This window comes from Anastrepha obliqua, chromosome 2 (genome assembly GCF_027943255.1).
Source record: "Anastrepha obliqua isolate idAnaObli1 chromosome 2, idAnaObli1_1.0, whole genome shotgun sequence".
In the NCBI taxonomy this organism is placed as follows: Eukaryota; Metazoa; Arthropoda; class Insecta; order Diptera; family Tephritidae; genus Anastrepha; species Anastrepha obliqua.
Window position 1 is genome coordinate 124,863,257 of NC_072893.1, and position 17,175 is coordinate 124,880,431.

Genomic DNA, 17,175 nt, shown 5'->3' on the forward strand with positions numbered 1-17,175 from the left:
AAGTTTTTTATTTTTTTTATTTAATGTTTTTTTTAGTTAAAATTGTAACTAAAATGGTTTCTGATCTAAACTCAATTCATTTTTTTTAACTAACTTTTTTTATCTATTTAATTTTCTTAGTTAAAATGTAACTAAAATGGTTTCTGAACTAAATAAATAACAATTAACAAAAACAACTGAAACAAATTTTTTTATATATATATTGGTTTTTTAGTCAAAATGTATATTATAACTAAAATATTGTTTTAGCAAAACATTTTTTTTGCGTACATTTCTTTAGCAAAAAAATTTGTTTTACGTAAAAGTTGTTTTAATTACAAATATTTATTGCTTACATGTTTTTTTGCAAAAAATATTTTTTTATTTTTTTACTCAAATTTTTTTGTACTTAACATTATGTTTTGTTCATTCTATATTATATATTAGTTCTTAAATTTTTATATTTCTTATTAAGTTTTAATAATATATTTTTCTTTGCTTTTATTATGATTTTCATACCCACACGTCTACATTACTGTGCCACCCTCGTACTTTAAATTGAAATATCCTATTTTAGTAACTTATTAGTCCTCTAGAAAAAGGAATAAAAGCAAAAGGCAATTCATGAACAGGCGCCTGGAATATTTATATATTCATATAGAAACAATGGCAACCCATAAGCGGACCTGGCAGGAGATGTAGGTAACGAATTTTAAACAGAAATCATTGCAGTGCAACTAATTAAGAATTCAGTAAGAAATGCTTAAAAAGGGCAAAACATATTCAAATTAAAACAGAGCACAGTCGCGAGTTCTGTTAACAAATTAACACAAAGGCATGTATACCATATGTGTGTGTAAGTTGTAAAAATGGGTAAAATAAGTGAAAATTATTTCAAGAATCTGTTCGCGAAACACTTAATTCAAATTAATTTGTAAGAAGGTTAATGAAAACGGTTGGTGAAAATTATTATCATAAATCAGGTATTTGTTTTTTTTATACGCTAACCGACTACTTATGCATGGGCCTTAAAAAAAAAAAGACGCGTTGTTGTTGTAGCAGCATAAACAGTCTCCATACATTTACGGGGAATGCTGCTGGGGTGACAGTCATTGGCCGGATATAGATTTGAGTCGTTTCCGTAACGAAGAACCGACTGTCCTGGGGAAATGTGACGCCATGCATTGTAAGGGGTGCTCAGATTGCAGGTACTTTTTCCAATAGGGGGTTTTTTGACAGATCACGCGTGAATACTGTCAAACTAAGTACATAATTTTTTCAGTATTTATTGACATTTCATCATGTAAAGACTTACGCCTCAACAACGCTATAAATCGTACAATTCTATTACGAAAATCGACGCTCTGTGAAAAGTGTTCATCGCACGCTCAGGCCAACCTCTCTCTAGTCACCTTTTCTAACGTGCGCCATGAGATGAAGCATTTTGCATCTACATAGGACAGTCGACACAGGTGTTTTTTCAAATGTCCACAAATATATTTCAAAGCATACCAAAGGTACCCTTGTACAAAATAAGTGCAAAATATTTGCATTGTTACAAATATCTTCTTGAGCCGTAACGAATTTTGTGTCAAATTTGCCAGCCCACTTCGCAAACCAACACCCGACAAATATACACAATTTGATAGCACCAACCGACACGACGCGTGCATCTCAAATCCGTTTAGTTACGGTTGGTGGAGAAATTAAATATTTACATTCCACCCACAAAGTGAGAGCAAACACTAGACAACCGCATACGGCCATCAAACACCATGCAGCTGCAAGGAACACTTGCTACTAATACCGCTGATTACTTAGGTACTACACATCTTCTGCGGCATCTATGCACCACATCCTGCGCCCGCCGGATCAACGCGCGCTAGCCTTGTGACAATTGCCCTCGTTACGCTTCAAACCAAAGCGAAACGAAATGGGAGAAAAATTTGTTATTGTACAATTTTATTACAATTTGATTTGATTTGTTTTTCATGTTGAGTTACGCTGAATTTTATAAAAATGTTTGCCCGCTTTCATGTCGCTATTCTACTGGCCGGTCCACGGCCATTGTTGCATGTGTGTGTCGCTCATAAATTGGGATCACTGTGTGGCACTTCTATTTATTTGTTTGTGTGCGCACCAGCTTGCGATTATCTTTGGACACGGTTTATGGTTGACATGCATTTTTATGAGTCCAACTCTTCCAGACAGCCACCCTCTGCCTCAGCGCGTTGCTATTGGCTTCGTCTTACACATACACTTACATCAAATTACTTTTAGTGAGTCTCCTTTTGGTTTATTGTCTGCTGTGAAATTTATTATTGTCCTGATTTTATTATCATAATTTTTCTTTTGGTGTTATTATTGTTGGTGTTGGTGCCAGTGTTATAGATATAAGCATCATAAACTTGGATTTGATCTCTTCCTCCGCGCGTGTCTGAAGTCACACCACTGGTAGAAATCCCATTACGTGGGTTGCCTTGTATATTTTGCGCACAATAATGAAAACAATAAAATATTCATGAAAATTACTTTATTATTTTTCGAAAGATTCTCCTTAGAAGTAACTAAATTTCTGCATTCGCTTGATCTAATTTTCAAAGCACTTTTGCCACTTAGGAGCGGATACCTCCAAAACGAGCTGCTTAAAGGCTTCAATAGCACCTGCAGGCGTTGGAAAATGTTGACTTCGCATTTTATTTTTGTTGTTCGGGAATAAAAAGAAATCATTAGACGCCAAATCAGGGCTGAAAGGCGGATGACACATTAATTCGATCTTTTGAGTGCTCAAAGACTCTTTTGTGTGAGAGGAAACGTCAGAGCGCCCAAAGGTAGTCGGTTATGCGTTACCGGAACGACCCGGATTTATATCCGTCCAAGGTGTGTCATTTCAGCAGCATTTCCCGTTTATGTGTGTGGAATGTTGAAGCACCTACAACAATAATTACAGCAACTCCCCATGATTGACCTTCAGTGGCTGGTTTTCCTTAATTCTTAGAAAATTTTTGCCAAACAAAAGCTTGTGTACCATTTAGAATTGACTGTTTTAAGTTTCTCTAGTGGTACAGTTGCGAAATGACCAGATACCAGATTTTCTAAAATACCAGGTGACCATTTGCTTCGAGGTGCTTTTTCCGCAAACAACTTTTGTTGGAGTAAACTCGTCTTGGAAAACCCTTCTTATTTCCGGCTCTTGAGCATAGATCTAAGAGTCGTCACCTGTTACGATATTATAGATATGCTTAGAACTAACGCGGATGCATTTCTTCAGCCATTCATTTCAACATTTCTTTAAATCAATTGACACGAATCGTTTTTTGAAGAACAAATCTTCTTCACGACCAAATGCTTATGCAATATCGAATGTATGCTGATCCCACCTATGGCCAAAAATCTTTTATCTCGCGATATGTTACATGGCGATGCTGAGTGATCATTTGGCACACATCATCGATTGTTTCTGGCACAAAAACCATTTGTGGACGGCCCTCACAAAATCCATCCCACAAAGATTTACGGTCACTCGTTGACGGAACTCGTTGTATCAGCATTTCACAATGACTAAGTGGGAAGTAAGTTGATTAATGCACTCCTGTCTCAATAATCACCGTCGAAAATCGTAATAAATAATCGCCTGAAAATTTTCACGAGTTAGTCCCATCTTTCACTTTTCAATTCACGTTCTTTAAACTTATGGCCATAAAATGTGGCCTTTTCATTGTCCTCTTGACCTTTTTCGTGTTCGATTCTAAAATAAATGAAGTCTGGCGAGAAAATTCTATAATTGATTCTATTTATTTATTTATTTATTAATAATGAAATAAATATAATTATAAATAACTATATTACAAAAAAGAGGCACTAGCTACTAAGACTATCGGCCTGATATTTGATTCTAAAAATACCACAAGGAGGCAAATTTTGGAGAGTTGGCTGCTATGAAAATCGGCTGACTGCCTAAAACGTTAATATTAAAAAATGTGGGACAATGAATGAGTAAATGAATGGAAATGCGGTTGCACTTCGACTTCATGGCCTCTACTCATTGCAGTACCTCAACCAAACCCAGTTCCCTTAATAAAGTTAAGACAGAGCTGAGTTGGGCTGAGCGTATGTAAGGACTTCAGCTGGCGTAGCTCAATAATTTGGGACCAGTTCACGTCTCTTAGCATTAGTTCTTCACTTCCGAGCTTCTTTTTGATGGTGTGTTGTGTGCCCATAGCATGTAAGGGCTTCTGTCCTATTAATAACAAGGCCGAGTTATACCCCAGACATACCCCTGTGTCCTGGAACCCATATGAGCCGTGTACGATTGTGCATTCTTAGCAAATTTAATTTTACGAGGCATTCAAGGACCAATAATGACTTAGCCTCAAAAGATGAGAACGGCTTAAGTGCCGCCTGACTGTCGCTCAGAATTGGAATTCGCTCTCTCCGGAGGCTTTTGTTTAAGTTGATCACTGCATAGTGACATATAGCATACACTTCCGCCTGAAAGATGCTGGAAAAACCACCCATCGGCACAGACCGATTTGTTTTAAGGCCATATATTTCAGCGCCTATGCCTTCTGGGACAAATATATGTATACTCTCAGTATTTTTAGCTCTTTTTTGGGTAGGCGAAACCCGTGGATTTACAGGGTTGAGAGTAGCATTCAACAATTTGTGCACCCCGCAAGGACAAAATTTTTTTGTAGAAACGGAACACACCATTAGAGTGTACAAGAAAGGAGTTTTTTTTTACAAAATTCAGTCCCCATTACGAAGCTCTCCTAACAAACAATTTCTTAACGCCGTAAAGTGGACATGCATATCATCCATCATCTCAGATATGCGCCGACCTAATAAAAAAGTCTCTTAACGGACTCCTACTTTATTAAAACCAAATCAAACGTATCTCGTCAAAAAAAGTAGACAAATAATCTTCCATTTTTACGCTCTGAGAGCACTTAACGATAAGAAAATGAAGGTGATCACATTTGCCTTCGCAGAGGTGAGGGTACGAGTAAAACTTGTGTAATTTTCGTATTGTTTCGAACTCTGATTCGATTCGCTTTCGGAATTCCCAAGACGTTATATTCCAATTGAAGTGTTTGACTTGCCAGTTTGTCACATAAAGAAGTGCTTAAGGAGGAAGTTCAATTCTATTCGCTGCAAATATTTATGTTGACGCAACAAATGAATACTTTTGTGGCTGTTGCACGAAAAGAAAAGTTTAGAAGAAATACAAACAGAAAAAAAGAAAAAAAAATAACACATATTAATCCGAAAATCCAACGTATATGGGTGCAGGATTATTTTTTTATACGCCAAGAAAAGAGACAATTTTTTGCACTACATTTCTTGCTTTAATTCTTACATACATTGTTGTTGTGCTAATTGCTTTAGTTGTTGAGATTGTTGTTGTTGCTTTAGTTGAGTTTGTTGTTGACTAGTTTTGTAGTTGTTATTGCCACTGCTATTGTCTGCTGCATCTTTGTCAACACTGTTGCACCATGAAAGGAAACGGAAGAGCGCAACGAGCGAAGGAAATAGCTTGGAATGGCCTGCATTTTGCAATTCAGTTTGTCATTTAATCATTCATGCATTCTCAGTCGCAAGAATTTAGTTGTTCGTTAGTTTTGAACTCTAACCAATGCACAAATACGTATGAATATATGTACTAACAGACATTTATGTGTATGCACCCAACAGGAAATGGGTTTCTTTGAGCAGATATTAATGCTAAGCAAAAAACGAATAAAGGCAGGGAGCTGTAATCCCGATCGGTTTCTCTTACAAAACTTTCCACCAAAAAAGAACAAAAGATGGAATTTAGTAGAACGCAGCTGACGGAGCTGAAAACCTGCCAAAATACCTCATCCAGGACAGGTGCGGGGTATCGTCTAATGAACGCTAAGAGGCTTATCAATACGAACGCTAAACACTAGAAAATAAACGACGAACGCAGGGTTCAAATTGTCTCATGAGATCCACATAATACTGACAGAACTACTTTCTAAATATTGCAGAAGATTAAATTTCCAGTTATCGAGACAGAACTCGATATACGAAAGGTATGACCAATATGTGAAGAAGACTCGCATGCTATTAACCACACTTTTATATGCTCACTGAAACCAACTTACTAAACGAACCTCTCATTATCGTCCGATTCCATCAAATCAACCACCTTCCAAAGCTTACGGTTACATGAACTGAATGAAACTAGCCCAGGCAGCGCTTAGAACAACCAGCAATCAAAAAAATGGGTGGCCGGTGAGTAGACTAACTTGATCGCATTAGAGATTGTGAGACCCTCGAGCATTCACTATGGGTCAATTTAACTCACTGCAGTTACCGACATGCTTCATTTTCTCTTCTGCCTCATCAGGCCAGAAAACTTTTCGCATCAGTAATATGTGGGTAGATCGCAAATGTGATGCCCGTTTGCATTTTGTCTATGTTTAGTTTGAGAATGTGTTTTCTCACCTGTGACTTTGAAAGTCTGCCCACATGAACTGAAGTACCTTTTCGTTTCAAGACAAATGAGTAATGAGCTGTAGTGGCAATCTGGCTGAACTTTATTGCTCTGTGAACTTAGTTGAAGGCGTGCACTAAAGGCTAGAGTACACAGCAGAGCTCTGAGGGTCTAAAGATCACTATAAACTGCGGAGTCATTAAGCTGTCTTAGCTAAAATCAGAGTTGGTTTTCTATTAAGATATTTTTTCAATTCTCTTACGGAACTGTCTGGCGTGGCGTGTCCGACCAATTCTGCGCTTCATAAGAGCCTCAAAATGGTTTCACGAAGGTTCCCAAAGTGGTATCCTAACGGGTCGACTACTACCACTCCGCATAGTTTTAAGCTAACGGGTTTTCCAATAAAAGGTGTTATTCCCGTAAAAGATCAATGGTTGCGTTATTTGTGTGGCACGTAGCGCCGTCTTGTTGAAAATAAACGTTGTCTCGTTCAATACCATCCAATTCCGGCCATAAAAAATCGTTAATCATCTCTCGATAGCGCAATCCATTCACCGTAACTGTTTCTCCAGCTTTACTTTTGGAAAAGTAAGGTCCAATGACTCCGCCGGTCCATAAACCGCACCAAACAGTCACAGGTTGAGGACAGAGAGGCTTTTCAACAATAACTCTTGGATTTTCTGAGCCTCAGATCCGACAATTGTGCTTGTTGACGAAGCCACCGAGCTGGAAATGGGCCTCATCAGTCAAGATGATTTTTCGATGGAATTCCGGACCATTTTCATGCATTTCAACGACCCAATCAGCAAAGACACGACATTGTTGATGATCCGCCGGCTTGAGTTCTTGTTAACTGGACTTTATAAGCCTTAAGACCCAAATTTTTTTGCAAAAAACGGTGTAATGACATTTGTGGAATGCCTAATGGACAAACCTGGGTTTTCTTCAGCACTTACGGCTACAACAGCAATATTTTTGGGTGTTATTGAGCGAAGTGCACGGGTTTTATTCTTCACATAACTAACTTGTCCCAACAACTCGAATTTTTTAACCAATTTCTGTATTGCGGTCCGACAAGGTGCTTCACGATGACCCAAAAATGTTCGAGTTTTACGAACCGTCTCTGCCAAATTTTTACCATTTTTATAGTGCATTTTAATAATTTCAATGCGTTGTTTAAACGTGTATCGTTTCTCTTTTATTAATGACGTAGTTTCTACTTGTAAAATATAAAATATCAAAAACTGACAGCTACAAAAGTGACGTCTACCGAAATAGCGGGCTATTCACAATAACACCTGTTATTGGAAAACCTTTTAATTTGTAGTTGAAACTCTAGCACTACAGATCTCTTCTTCAACGCTGTGCTCTTCGCAGTGTTTACTCATGTTGGGTGAAGTCCTAAAGATCACCAGAAGTCTACTTTGTTCGGCTTTACAAAGTCAGCCAAAAAGAAGTGACTTAACTCGCAGCCAATCCTCGTTTGTACCGGCTCAAGAGAATTCTCAAATATCCCTTTACTTTACTCAATTTTTTTTTTCTCTCCAATATTTCCTATTCATCAGCTAAGAGGTATGGGGCTCTCGCGCTCTTGTAGCTCTATTAGTTTGGGGCTATTTGCACACATAAGCCCCGCAGCTCCTTGCAGGCACTTTTCATTTATATGCAGCTTTAATTGTGTGCAAATATGTAGTCTCTTAAGTGTCCTTTGGGTAGGGAAAGTAGCAAAAGTCTACTCAGTGGATGCCTGCGCTTGCCACCCATACAAGCAGTTCATGCATTATTTTTTTTTTTTAGCTCAGCTCCTCTGTGCACACTTCTTCTAAGCACTTTTGTAACAAATCAACCAGCTACATCCTTCTACTTGTGTGCCAGGCCCTTGCATCGTCTCACTTTCATGCTTTCCTCTGATCTCGAAGCTCGTTTGTCCCGTTCTTTTGTTTGCTTTCGTGTTTTTCCTTTTTTTTCTTGTTTGTCTTGCCTCTGTCGTTACACTTTTTACTTTTGGTTACCCACTCATACGAATACATTTGGCTGTGTCACAAATTTCCCATAGTTTTGTGTACAACTATTTTGTTTACCAAAAACCAGCATTTTTTCTTTGCATTTATTTTTATTTTCTATTTTTATTATTTACAATTATTCTTTTCTTTCGCTGTATATTCTTCTTGTTTACATTGTTTTTGCTCATCCTCGAATTGGTTTCGTTGTTTTGGTGCTCCATACCGGTTGACCTGCATGCTATTTGTATAGTGCCCGCTCTTGGCTTGGCCTAATGATGATATCCTTAATTTGTATCCTTTGGCTGTGGCGGAATTGTTCAAGCGTTTTATCCGTTTGCCTTCCATCGCTTGTTTCACATATGATTGTTGCAAAATATTTTTCGTATACACTTTTCCATTCATTTGCTTTGTTTCAATTCACTTTTTTCTCTCATGCTACTTTTTTTGCTCAATTTCATTTGGCTGCTTTGCGTTGTCCGAATTCTAAGCGATTTTTACACAGGTGAATTAGTGGATTGAACCAAATTTTCTTGCACATATACTCATTCCAATTGTCTGGAGTTGTATTAATTCTAGCAAGCACTGAGCGGCCTGATTTGTGAAAAAGTAAACGTACGTGTTCGTCTCCAGTTGCAGCAGACTATTTTCTTAATTTCAATTAACTTTTGATGAATTTTCGTTCACTTGAAAAAAAAAAAGAAATAACAAATGTAATGAATTTACTCCTCTAAGCGAGTCCAAATATCTTTCCAATTTAGTAAGTGTGTGCGGTACCTTTTCTCTTCCGCCGTTAATAGAATTTGGTATATCCACGGATCGCCTTTTGACGTCGAGCGATGATCAATATGCTCCGCGCCAAAAAACATAATACAGGTATGACGTTCCGCAGCAATTTCTATAGGAAAATCATCGCAGACACCCGCTGGTAGCCGAGAAGGGATGCGTGCTATAGCTTGCTATTGCAGCAGTCACTACAAGAGCTTGATTTGTCGCGTGTTATCCGCACAACACTGACACAATTAGGTTTCAAATTATAGAAGGTTAAGTCTCTACCTATACAGCGTAGACCACCTCTTCATACGCTTCCTCAAACCAACTCACCGAATATGCCTCTCTTTCTACTCCAATCTGCTCGAAATGATTACAATGGTTTCACATTTTGGTAGCTAAACCCCTGTCAAGCCTGAGTTTGCGTATCACACCACTTCGACATGAATATCTATAGTGCCGTTTTCTCATCACAACACTTCATTCAGTCTCAATGCACTACTTAGCTATAAGAGGACATTGGACTGTAGTAAGCTTTTGTACCGTTCCTTGGGCCATTCTACATAAGCCCGCGTTTCTTTTCTTCTCGAGATGGTGTCGCGCGCTGGGAGTGGGCGCATTGTTATGTCTGCGGAGTAGTCGTAAAATTTACTTGCGTCAGCATATTCCGGGGATGTGCAGCTGACTTCGCTGTCTATAGCCATCAGTGAGAATGTCTATAAGCAGTTTACGTGCCTTCTTTATGAAGTTAATTCGGTGTTTAAGCCATTTTTGGTTATAACTTGAACTTTCCCATTAAGGGCTTTGTCTAAACTCCGAGTGACGACTCTTTGTCTTAATTCCATGTGTGTTGCCAGTATAGGAGTAGATGATATTTTCAATTACTTAATTTTTGCCTATAAAATTTGTTCATGGTTTCTTGTGCGCTCTTTTACAAATCGCGATTTTCCAGCACTTCTCGTTCTGTAATCTCTAGAAGCACGAAAGTGGAACAGTACATAGGCTCAGAAAGAGGCATGCATTGTACATAGAAATGGGTAGTTTACCCTTTACAAGTGGCTGCTTATGAAGGGATTTGTACGTTTTCAGTAGTTACAGACAGTTTTCGGTGAAAAATGGACTACTTAAAGTTAAAATAAACGTTTAAAGGCAGCATTTCTGGGAACTACTTTCCAGAGTCGTTCAGCGTCGATGATATGACCGATCTCATAAAAAAGTATTAAAGTTGTGACTGTATTCATTTTCTTTCTACCCAGCTGATTTCAGGCTAGCAGTTATGAACTTCCTTCAGAGATTTCTTTTTCACTTTTAGTAATTGTCAATTTGGCAGTTGAGCTGAGGCGGCTCTGACATTCCACTATGAATGGAGTTACACCAGAATATCAAAGCTTACAGTTTGTGTGAGTTTATTTTGCGAATCGTGGCTCGTGATGCCGTTGCGGATTAGACTTATCATTTTTTCAGTAGTTACACAAATGAGCAAGATTTGGTGTGAAGAAAATCCAGGAGCCAGTATTGAGACTCTTCACCCTATTGGTGTGGTATTGGGACTCTTCACACTATTGGTGAGCTTTATGGGCTAGTGGAATAATTTGTTCACTTTTTTTTAAAGAATGGGAAAGCCTTCCATCGCTCAATTGGTCGTTTTTGATAACGCGCTTGAGGAAAATTAGACTCAACAGATGCAAAGTATGAAAATATTCTTTTCCCAGATGAGATGTTCACTGTTGAAGAAGTTTTTAATAATGAAAACGACAAAATCTATGTTAAAACTTCTAAAGACGCAAAAACTGTTGTTTCAAGGGTTCAGCGTGGCCACCATTCAGCCTCCGTAATGGTTTGGTGGGGAGTGTCTTGTCAAGGCGTTACATCTTTTCATTTCTGCGAGGAAGTGATTAAGACCGGGGCAAAAGTGTACCAGGAGGATGGCTTAGAAGGTGTGGTGTATGGAGAGTGTTAAAGCTTTCAGCAAGATTCCGCTCCTGGCCAAAGCCAAAAACCACGCAGCAGTGGCTAAAACACAATATTCCTGAGTTCATAGCCGCAGAAGATTGACCGTCTGAAAGTCCAGATCTGCATCCATGGGACTACTGTTTGTGGTCAGAATTGGAGAACATAGCCTGTTGAAGACCTGACATAAATTTGGAGACTCTCCATTTATTGCGCAAAACATTCGTTGGCCGCTTGATTTCCTTTGAATGGTCTGTCTTCACGGTCGTGTGATATCACCTAAGCGGAGTAGTTTCTGTAATCATAGTAAAGCTAATAGTCCACATTGTTAAACTAATGACGTTATTCCATTAAGAAGATCTTCCGTTATTGCCGCTATACGTCCTGCTACTGGAAAAACTGATCCACAATCGGATGCCAAGTTGCACTTTATCCGAGCCGCTGCGGCACTCATGTGACCAAAATCAGTTTTAAGTACTAATGACATAAAAAAAAACTTTCCAAAAAACACAATACCATGGCCGTTAGTATGATAAATCTCTAAAACAAACACCCTTTATAAGTGAGAAATTAACACTAAACGGAAACCAACTGAGAAATCAACGAGGGCGTTTCAAGTGTAGCCTCAATTTCAATGGGCAACAAATTGAATTTGCAAAATCCTCTACCCTAATACTACAGATGCCAATTGGCGGTAGTGGCGGCATTTTCAGACCATTTATTTACGCTTTGTGCCGTCGGATAATTCAAGTACCAAAAAGGCAAGTAAATGAAATAATTCAGTGCTTGAAATTGAGAGCGGATTTCGTTTTTTTCGCTATTCTTTATTTAGTTTTAATTTCAAATGTTTATATGGCTATATTACTTGGATAAGTATTATCCTTTTAGTTTTTTTTCTTTTCCTTATATTGCTGCATACCTGTACATAGTAGATGTGCTTTGTTGTTGCCACTGTATGGCATATCCTCTTTCGACATAGGCGCGCATTGTTCTTTCGACTCAGGTAAGGCAGGTAAGTAGGAGCAGATAGCGCAGTGTGTGTGTGCGTGTGTTTGTGTGCATTCAAATCAAGGCATGTATCTGCAAACATCAACAACAACAAAATTGAAAAGAAAGGATAATTACTTTTGCCACAATTATAGGATTAGTTTATAGACCAATAATTTTGAAAGCGCTACCGGGGTTTCGAGCGGCTGTATACATTTCTAGCTGCTCCTAAGTATTTATGAATATAATAGTTTTTTTTGTGTGCCTTATTCTAACTTTCATCCTGTTTGCCTGTATTTTTGCGTGGTTATTTTTTCTTTCGTTTCTGTTCTTTTGCTCTATTCTTTTGCTACACTAAACAACTTAATTGGTTTGGTTACAAAAGCCAAAATGCGAATAGACAAATGCATAGAACAAAATAGTTATTTAGGCTGGGCCAGCGAGTGACAAAGTGTGACGGTGAAAGGATAAAGTCGAATTGCTGGCGCGGAAGTACTTAAGCGTACCACGCATATGCGTTTACAGCAGAGTGAGTGTACAGTTGCTTGCAGTTGTATATGATACTTTTGTATGTGGCTGTTGCTTGATGTAAGTGTATTTGTGTGTGTATGCGCATAGATATTCGTTAAAGTATTAGTGGAATTACATATTACTAGTGTCGCCTAGTTATTTAACCCATTCTAAAGGCTGATCAGATTGGAGGTAAGTTTTACAGTAGGGATTTTTTGAGAGATCTCGCGTCTCTACTATCAAACTAAATACATACTTTTTTCAGTATTCATTGAAATTTCATCATAGAAAGACTTACGCCTCAGCAACGCTTATAAATCGTACAACTCTACAATATTACGAAAAATGACGCCTTGTGCTCTCAGACCAACTTATGATGTTCAACGTGAGACCCATTTTTGGCTAAATGCTTACATCAATAAGCAAAATTACCAATTCATCTCTCGTCTCGCACTAGTGGATTGACCATAAAGATCGTGTGATAACACACCTTTGGACTTTTATTTGTGCGGGTATGTAAAGTCTAAATGCCTTGCAGGTAAACCTGCTTCGATTGAGGCATTGGAAGCCAACATTACTAAAGTTATTCAAGAGATACCAACTGAAGTTTTCCAGCGAGTCAATGAAAATTGGTGTTTACGGATGGTCGAATTACGGCGCAGTTATGGCCAATATTTGAGAGGGACTATCTTTAAAAAATAAATGTCATGAATGGTTCTACACAAAGATAGTAAAGATTGCCTAATCAATTTTTGTTATTTCATTTCAATTTAAAATCCGATACTTCTAAATTCAGCATCAGTGCGCAAAGTCCGAAGTTCATTCAAAGCAAGCAACCTTCTGTAGCTTTTGAAGCTCAATTTCAAATCTGATTTATGGATACAGGCGTATATATGTGATATTAATAGTTAAATGTACTGATTCAAATCAAATTGAAAAACCATAATCCAAACCAATATTTTACCTTGAATACCCTCTCAACTCTACCTAACCTCTAATATTCCATGGCCATATGTGGGTGCATTTTTCTTTCATTTTCTTAAAGTTCCAGAATGCAAAATTTCACCATAATCCGAGGAGGAGATAAGATTAGAAGAAGGTTTCACATTTACGGCATCTCTCCCTTTCCTTTCTATCCAAACTGATATTTACATTTATATTTCTGTTACACTGTGCGCCAAATTAAAACTTTTTTCACACATGAAAAAATTGATTTGTATCCGATACTGGAGCTCAGTTGTAGCAGGTCTGCATTTCTAATTTTTCACCACGCGCATCATAATTTTTTTAAAATAACTTCAAAAAAAGCCCACCGTAGGCGAATGGGTTGGTGGGAGACTACCCAGGTTCAAATATCCGCGCATGAAACATCAAATGGTTTTTTCTAATACCGGCAGGCAATGGTAAACCTCCGAGAGTATTTTTGTCATGAAAAAGTTCCTCCAGCTCGGCCAAACACCCAAAAAGGGTGTAAGCGCCAATTATATGCTTATAGATGTATTAGGTTGCTAAATAAGTTTTGCGGTTCGATAAGAAAAACGCAACTTTATGGTTTGAAACACACTTTATTATTCACTATGCATAATCTTCCTGAACATCAATACATTTGTTAAAACGAAATTCTAATTTATGAATTCTATCCTTGAAGTGAGAATCTGGAAAGACTGCAAAACACAATTCCACAGCTGTTATGACCTCATCATTTAATGAAAAATGCTTTCCACGCATGCATTTTTTTATGTGTGGAAGCAGGTGGAAGTCGCTAGGGTCAAAATCTTGTGAATACGGTGGATGCTTCAACAATTTCAACTTTAATTCATGGACTTTAGCCATTGTCAAAATGCTCCTGTGGCTCGGTGTATTGTCCTGATGAAAAATTATTTTTTTTCTTTTGTAAACTGGGTATTTTCCATGAGTTTCCTTCAGCTTTATTGTTTTACCAGTTTGCAAGTAATCCACAAGCAAAATTCCTTTCGTATCCCAAAATACTGATGCTAACACCATCTTCACCGTTTTCTGGACACGAACTCGTTTCAGACCCGAAGAACCAGGTTCACACCACTCTTAGACTCCTGTTTTGATTTAGGATTATGGTGATAGACCCAAGTCTCATCTATAGGGATGAATTGATCCGCTTTATGCTTTCGAAAAGGCTCTGAATGTTGCTGAGAAAGCCGCATTCAAATATGTTTTTTTTTCATTGTTAGCGAATGTCGCACAGCTTCTTTTTTGTCGGGACAACTAGCAAGTGCAGCACTCAGACATTAATTAAGTCCATTGTGCTACACTTGGATTGCTTTTTAATTTTCTTTAAATTTACCCGATCTCTGAAGAAATCTGAGTAGATTTTGTGGTGCCAAGGAGCCAAGGTGGCTTCTTAATACATCAGTGCCAAAGACCTCAAACCTGATTCGAGCGCAGGCGGGGCAGACGCACAGGAAGTGGTCCGCCGTCTCATCCTCCTCTTCACAAGCTGGGCAGAGTACACTCTCTGAGATGCCTACGTTTTCCATGTGCTTCGTCTACAGAAAGTGTCCCGTCATCAGTCCAACCAGCTGCCTGCACTCCTTCTGCTTAAGGACAGGAGGGTTTGCGACAGTCGATCGGACGTGACAGGTAACGTTAGTTTAGTCCATCTGCAGCCTCTCTCAGCCTGCCAAGCTTGCTTGTGGGTTGTAGTAACCCATTTGTTAACCGTGGCTTTGATGGCTGCAAAATGGAGTGACCGCACAGCTTTCTGAAACCCAATACTTCAGTCGAAATATTGCTTACGCTGCCCAATGAAATGCTTAGGGCTTCTACTAAATTTCTCTCAGTCACTCGATGATTTACTAATACGATATCTTGCACTTTTTCTGCGATTTCTGGTGTTTTTGGGCGTCCTTGACGTGGATCGTCTTCAAGGCGAGTAAGACTACGTTTAAATTAAGCAACCCATCTTTCTACTATTCTAAGTGATGCCGAAAAGTCCTTATACACTCTCAATATTTGTTAATAAATTTCCTTTGCTTTAAAACCTTCAAAAAATAAAAATTTACTCACCCCACGATACTTGAATTTTTCCATTGTAGAAAATACTGGGACACGTCGATACTAAATAGCTTGAAACTTGAAAGAAACAAGTACTGGTTGTCCTTTCATTTTGATTGACCTCGATCGTCCTTTAATTTTACATGCTGGACAAATTTTAGAAAATATTTTGCAGCAGGATTTCAGCCTTAATCATCGCCTCACAGCTTTGAATATTTAAGGCGACAGTTCAACAGCTTTGGTAATTTTAAAAGTCGTAAGGTTCGAAATCTTCATCTGTTACATTATGAAAATGTGCGGACAATATTTATGCTAAGAATGATATATCATTTTTCCACCTATTGAAGTATCTCACGGATTCACTTCTGATACGATGAAAAGAAAAGGTACTTTGCATTTAAATTATCAAATCCGTTTCTATTTTAAATTCTTTTTTTATTATTTATTAGACTTATAATAAGCTTCACAATGGTCCCTTTCTGCCTAGTATCCTAACATAACCTAGTAGAGTGTTCAGGAATATCAGCGACGACTATCCGAACATTTTCAAACGTGACACAAAAGACAAGCTTTTATAACTAAAACCCTCCATTACTTTTCCAAAGAACGTCCCTTTCTCTGTTTATTGGATATGATCCAGATCGGATCGGATCTCTTCTTCAAACTGTCATAAATACTTTTAGCTGTAACTTAAGACCCAAAAAGTAATGCCTTAAAATGCAGGCTTAAGCTTACTTCTGATTTTATATTTCATTACATTACGGTGACTTAGGTTTCCCACCTACTCCTGCCACACAATCCGAACGCATCTCATAGCAGAAAAAAAGCAAAAACCAAAAAAAAACACGATTGAAAAATTCGGCACCGCCACAGCGCCATTGTGAAATATTTTCATGCCACCGTCGTTTTGGCAGTCGTTGCACATGAAATCGCGCCATGGCGCCATTGGTGAATGCCGGCAGCACAGCAACAACGCCAGTCGGAAGAATGTGTATGGCGCAAGAGCGCTATAAACAATGCGGCAAAAGTGCCACCGGCGCGCCAAGTTGCTCCACTTCCATCTTGTTAACACAATTTCGTCGTTCTTCGTTTGCCTCGTAGTCCAGCAACACCCGCCCGCCCGTCCACTAGCCAGCCCGTACAACAGCCAACCCGATCGTCCGTCTGGCCTGTGGCTCGACGATTGCATTGCACCACAACGAAGATGAGTCTGAGACGCGTCGTCGTAATCGATTTGTGCATTGAGCCTGCGCGCAATTCACCAGCTTGCAGTGATGGAGGATGCGGTAGCTGTAGGGGACAGTACAGAATGTGGCGCTAGCATTCATTCCTCAGTGTCGGTGGCGCCTGTTTGCGCGGCTTTGTTGGCGCGCATGCGCACAGGCGCCGCTTGGCGCAGGGCGGCGTCGTTTGATGACCCACCGAAAAGCGCACACAATGAATGAGCGTGAAAAGGGGCTCAGAAACAAAACTAAAAAAAAAATAAAT

General features: G+C 38.7%; 1 protein-coding gene across 1 annotated transcript in view; it reads right to left on the reverse strand.

Annotated features, from left to right (window-relative positions):
• Positions 1-5,334: 5,334 nt before the first annotated feature.
• The window catches only part of LOC129238404 (uncharacterized protein K02A2.6-like), a 40,278-nt gene continuing 28,437 nt past the window's right edge, over positions 5,335-17,175 (reverse strand). Inside the window, exon 3 of the mRNA XM_054873428.1 lies at positions 5,335-5,525. Within this exon, the coding sequence (XP_054729403.1) occupies positions 5,335-5,525 (191 nt within the window). The remainder of the gene's footprint in view (positions 5,526-17,175) is intronic.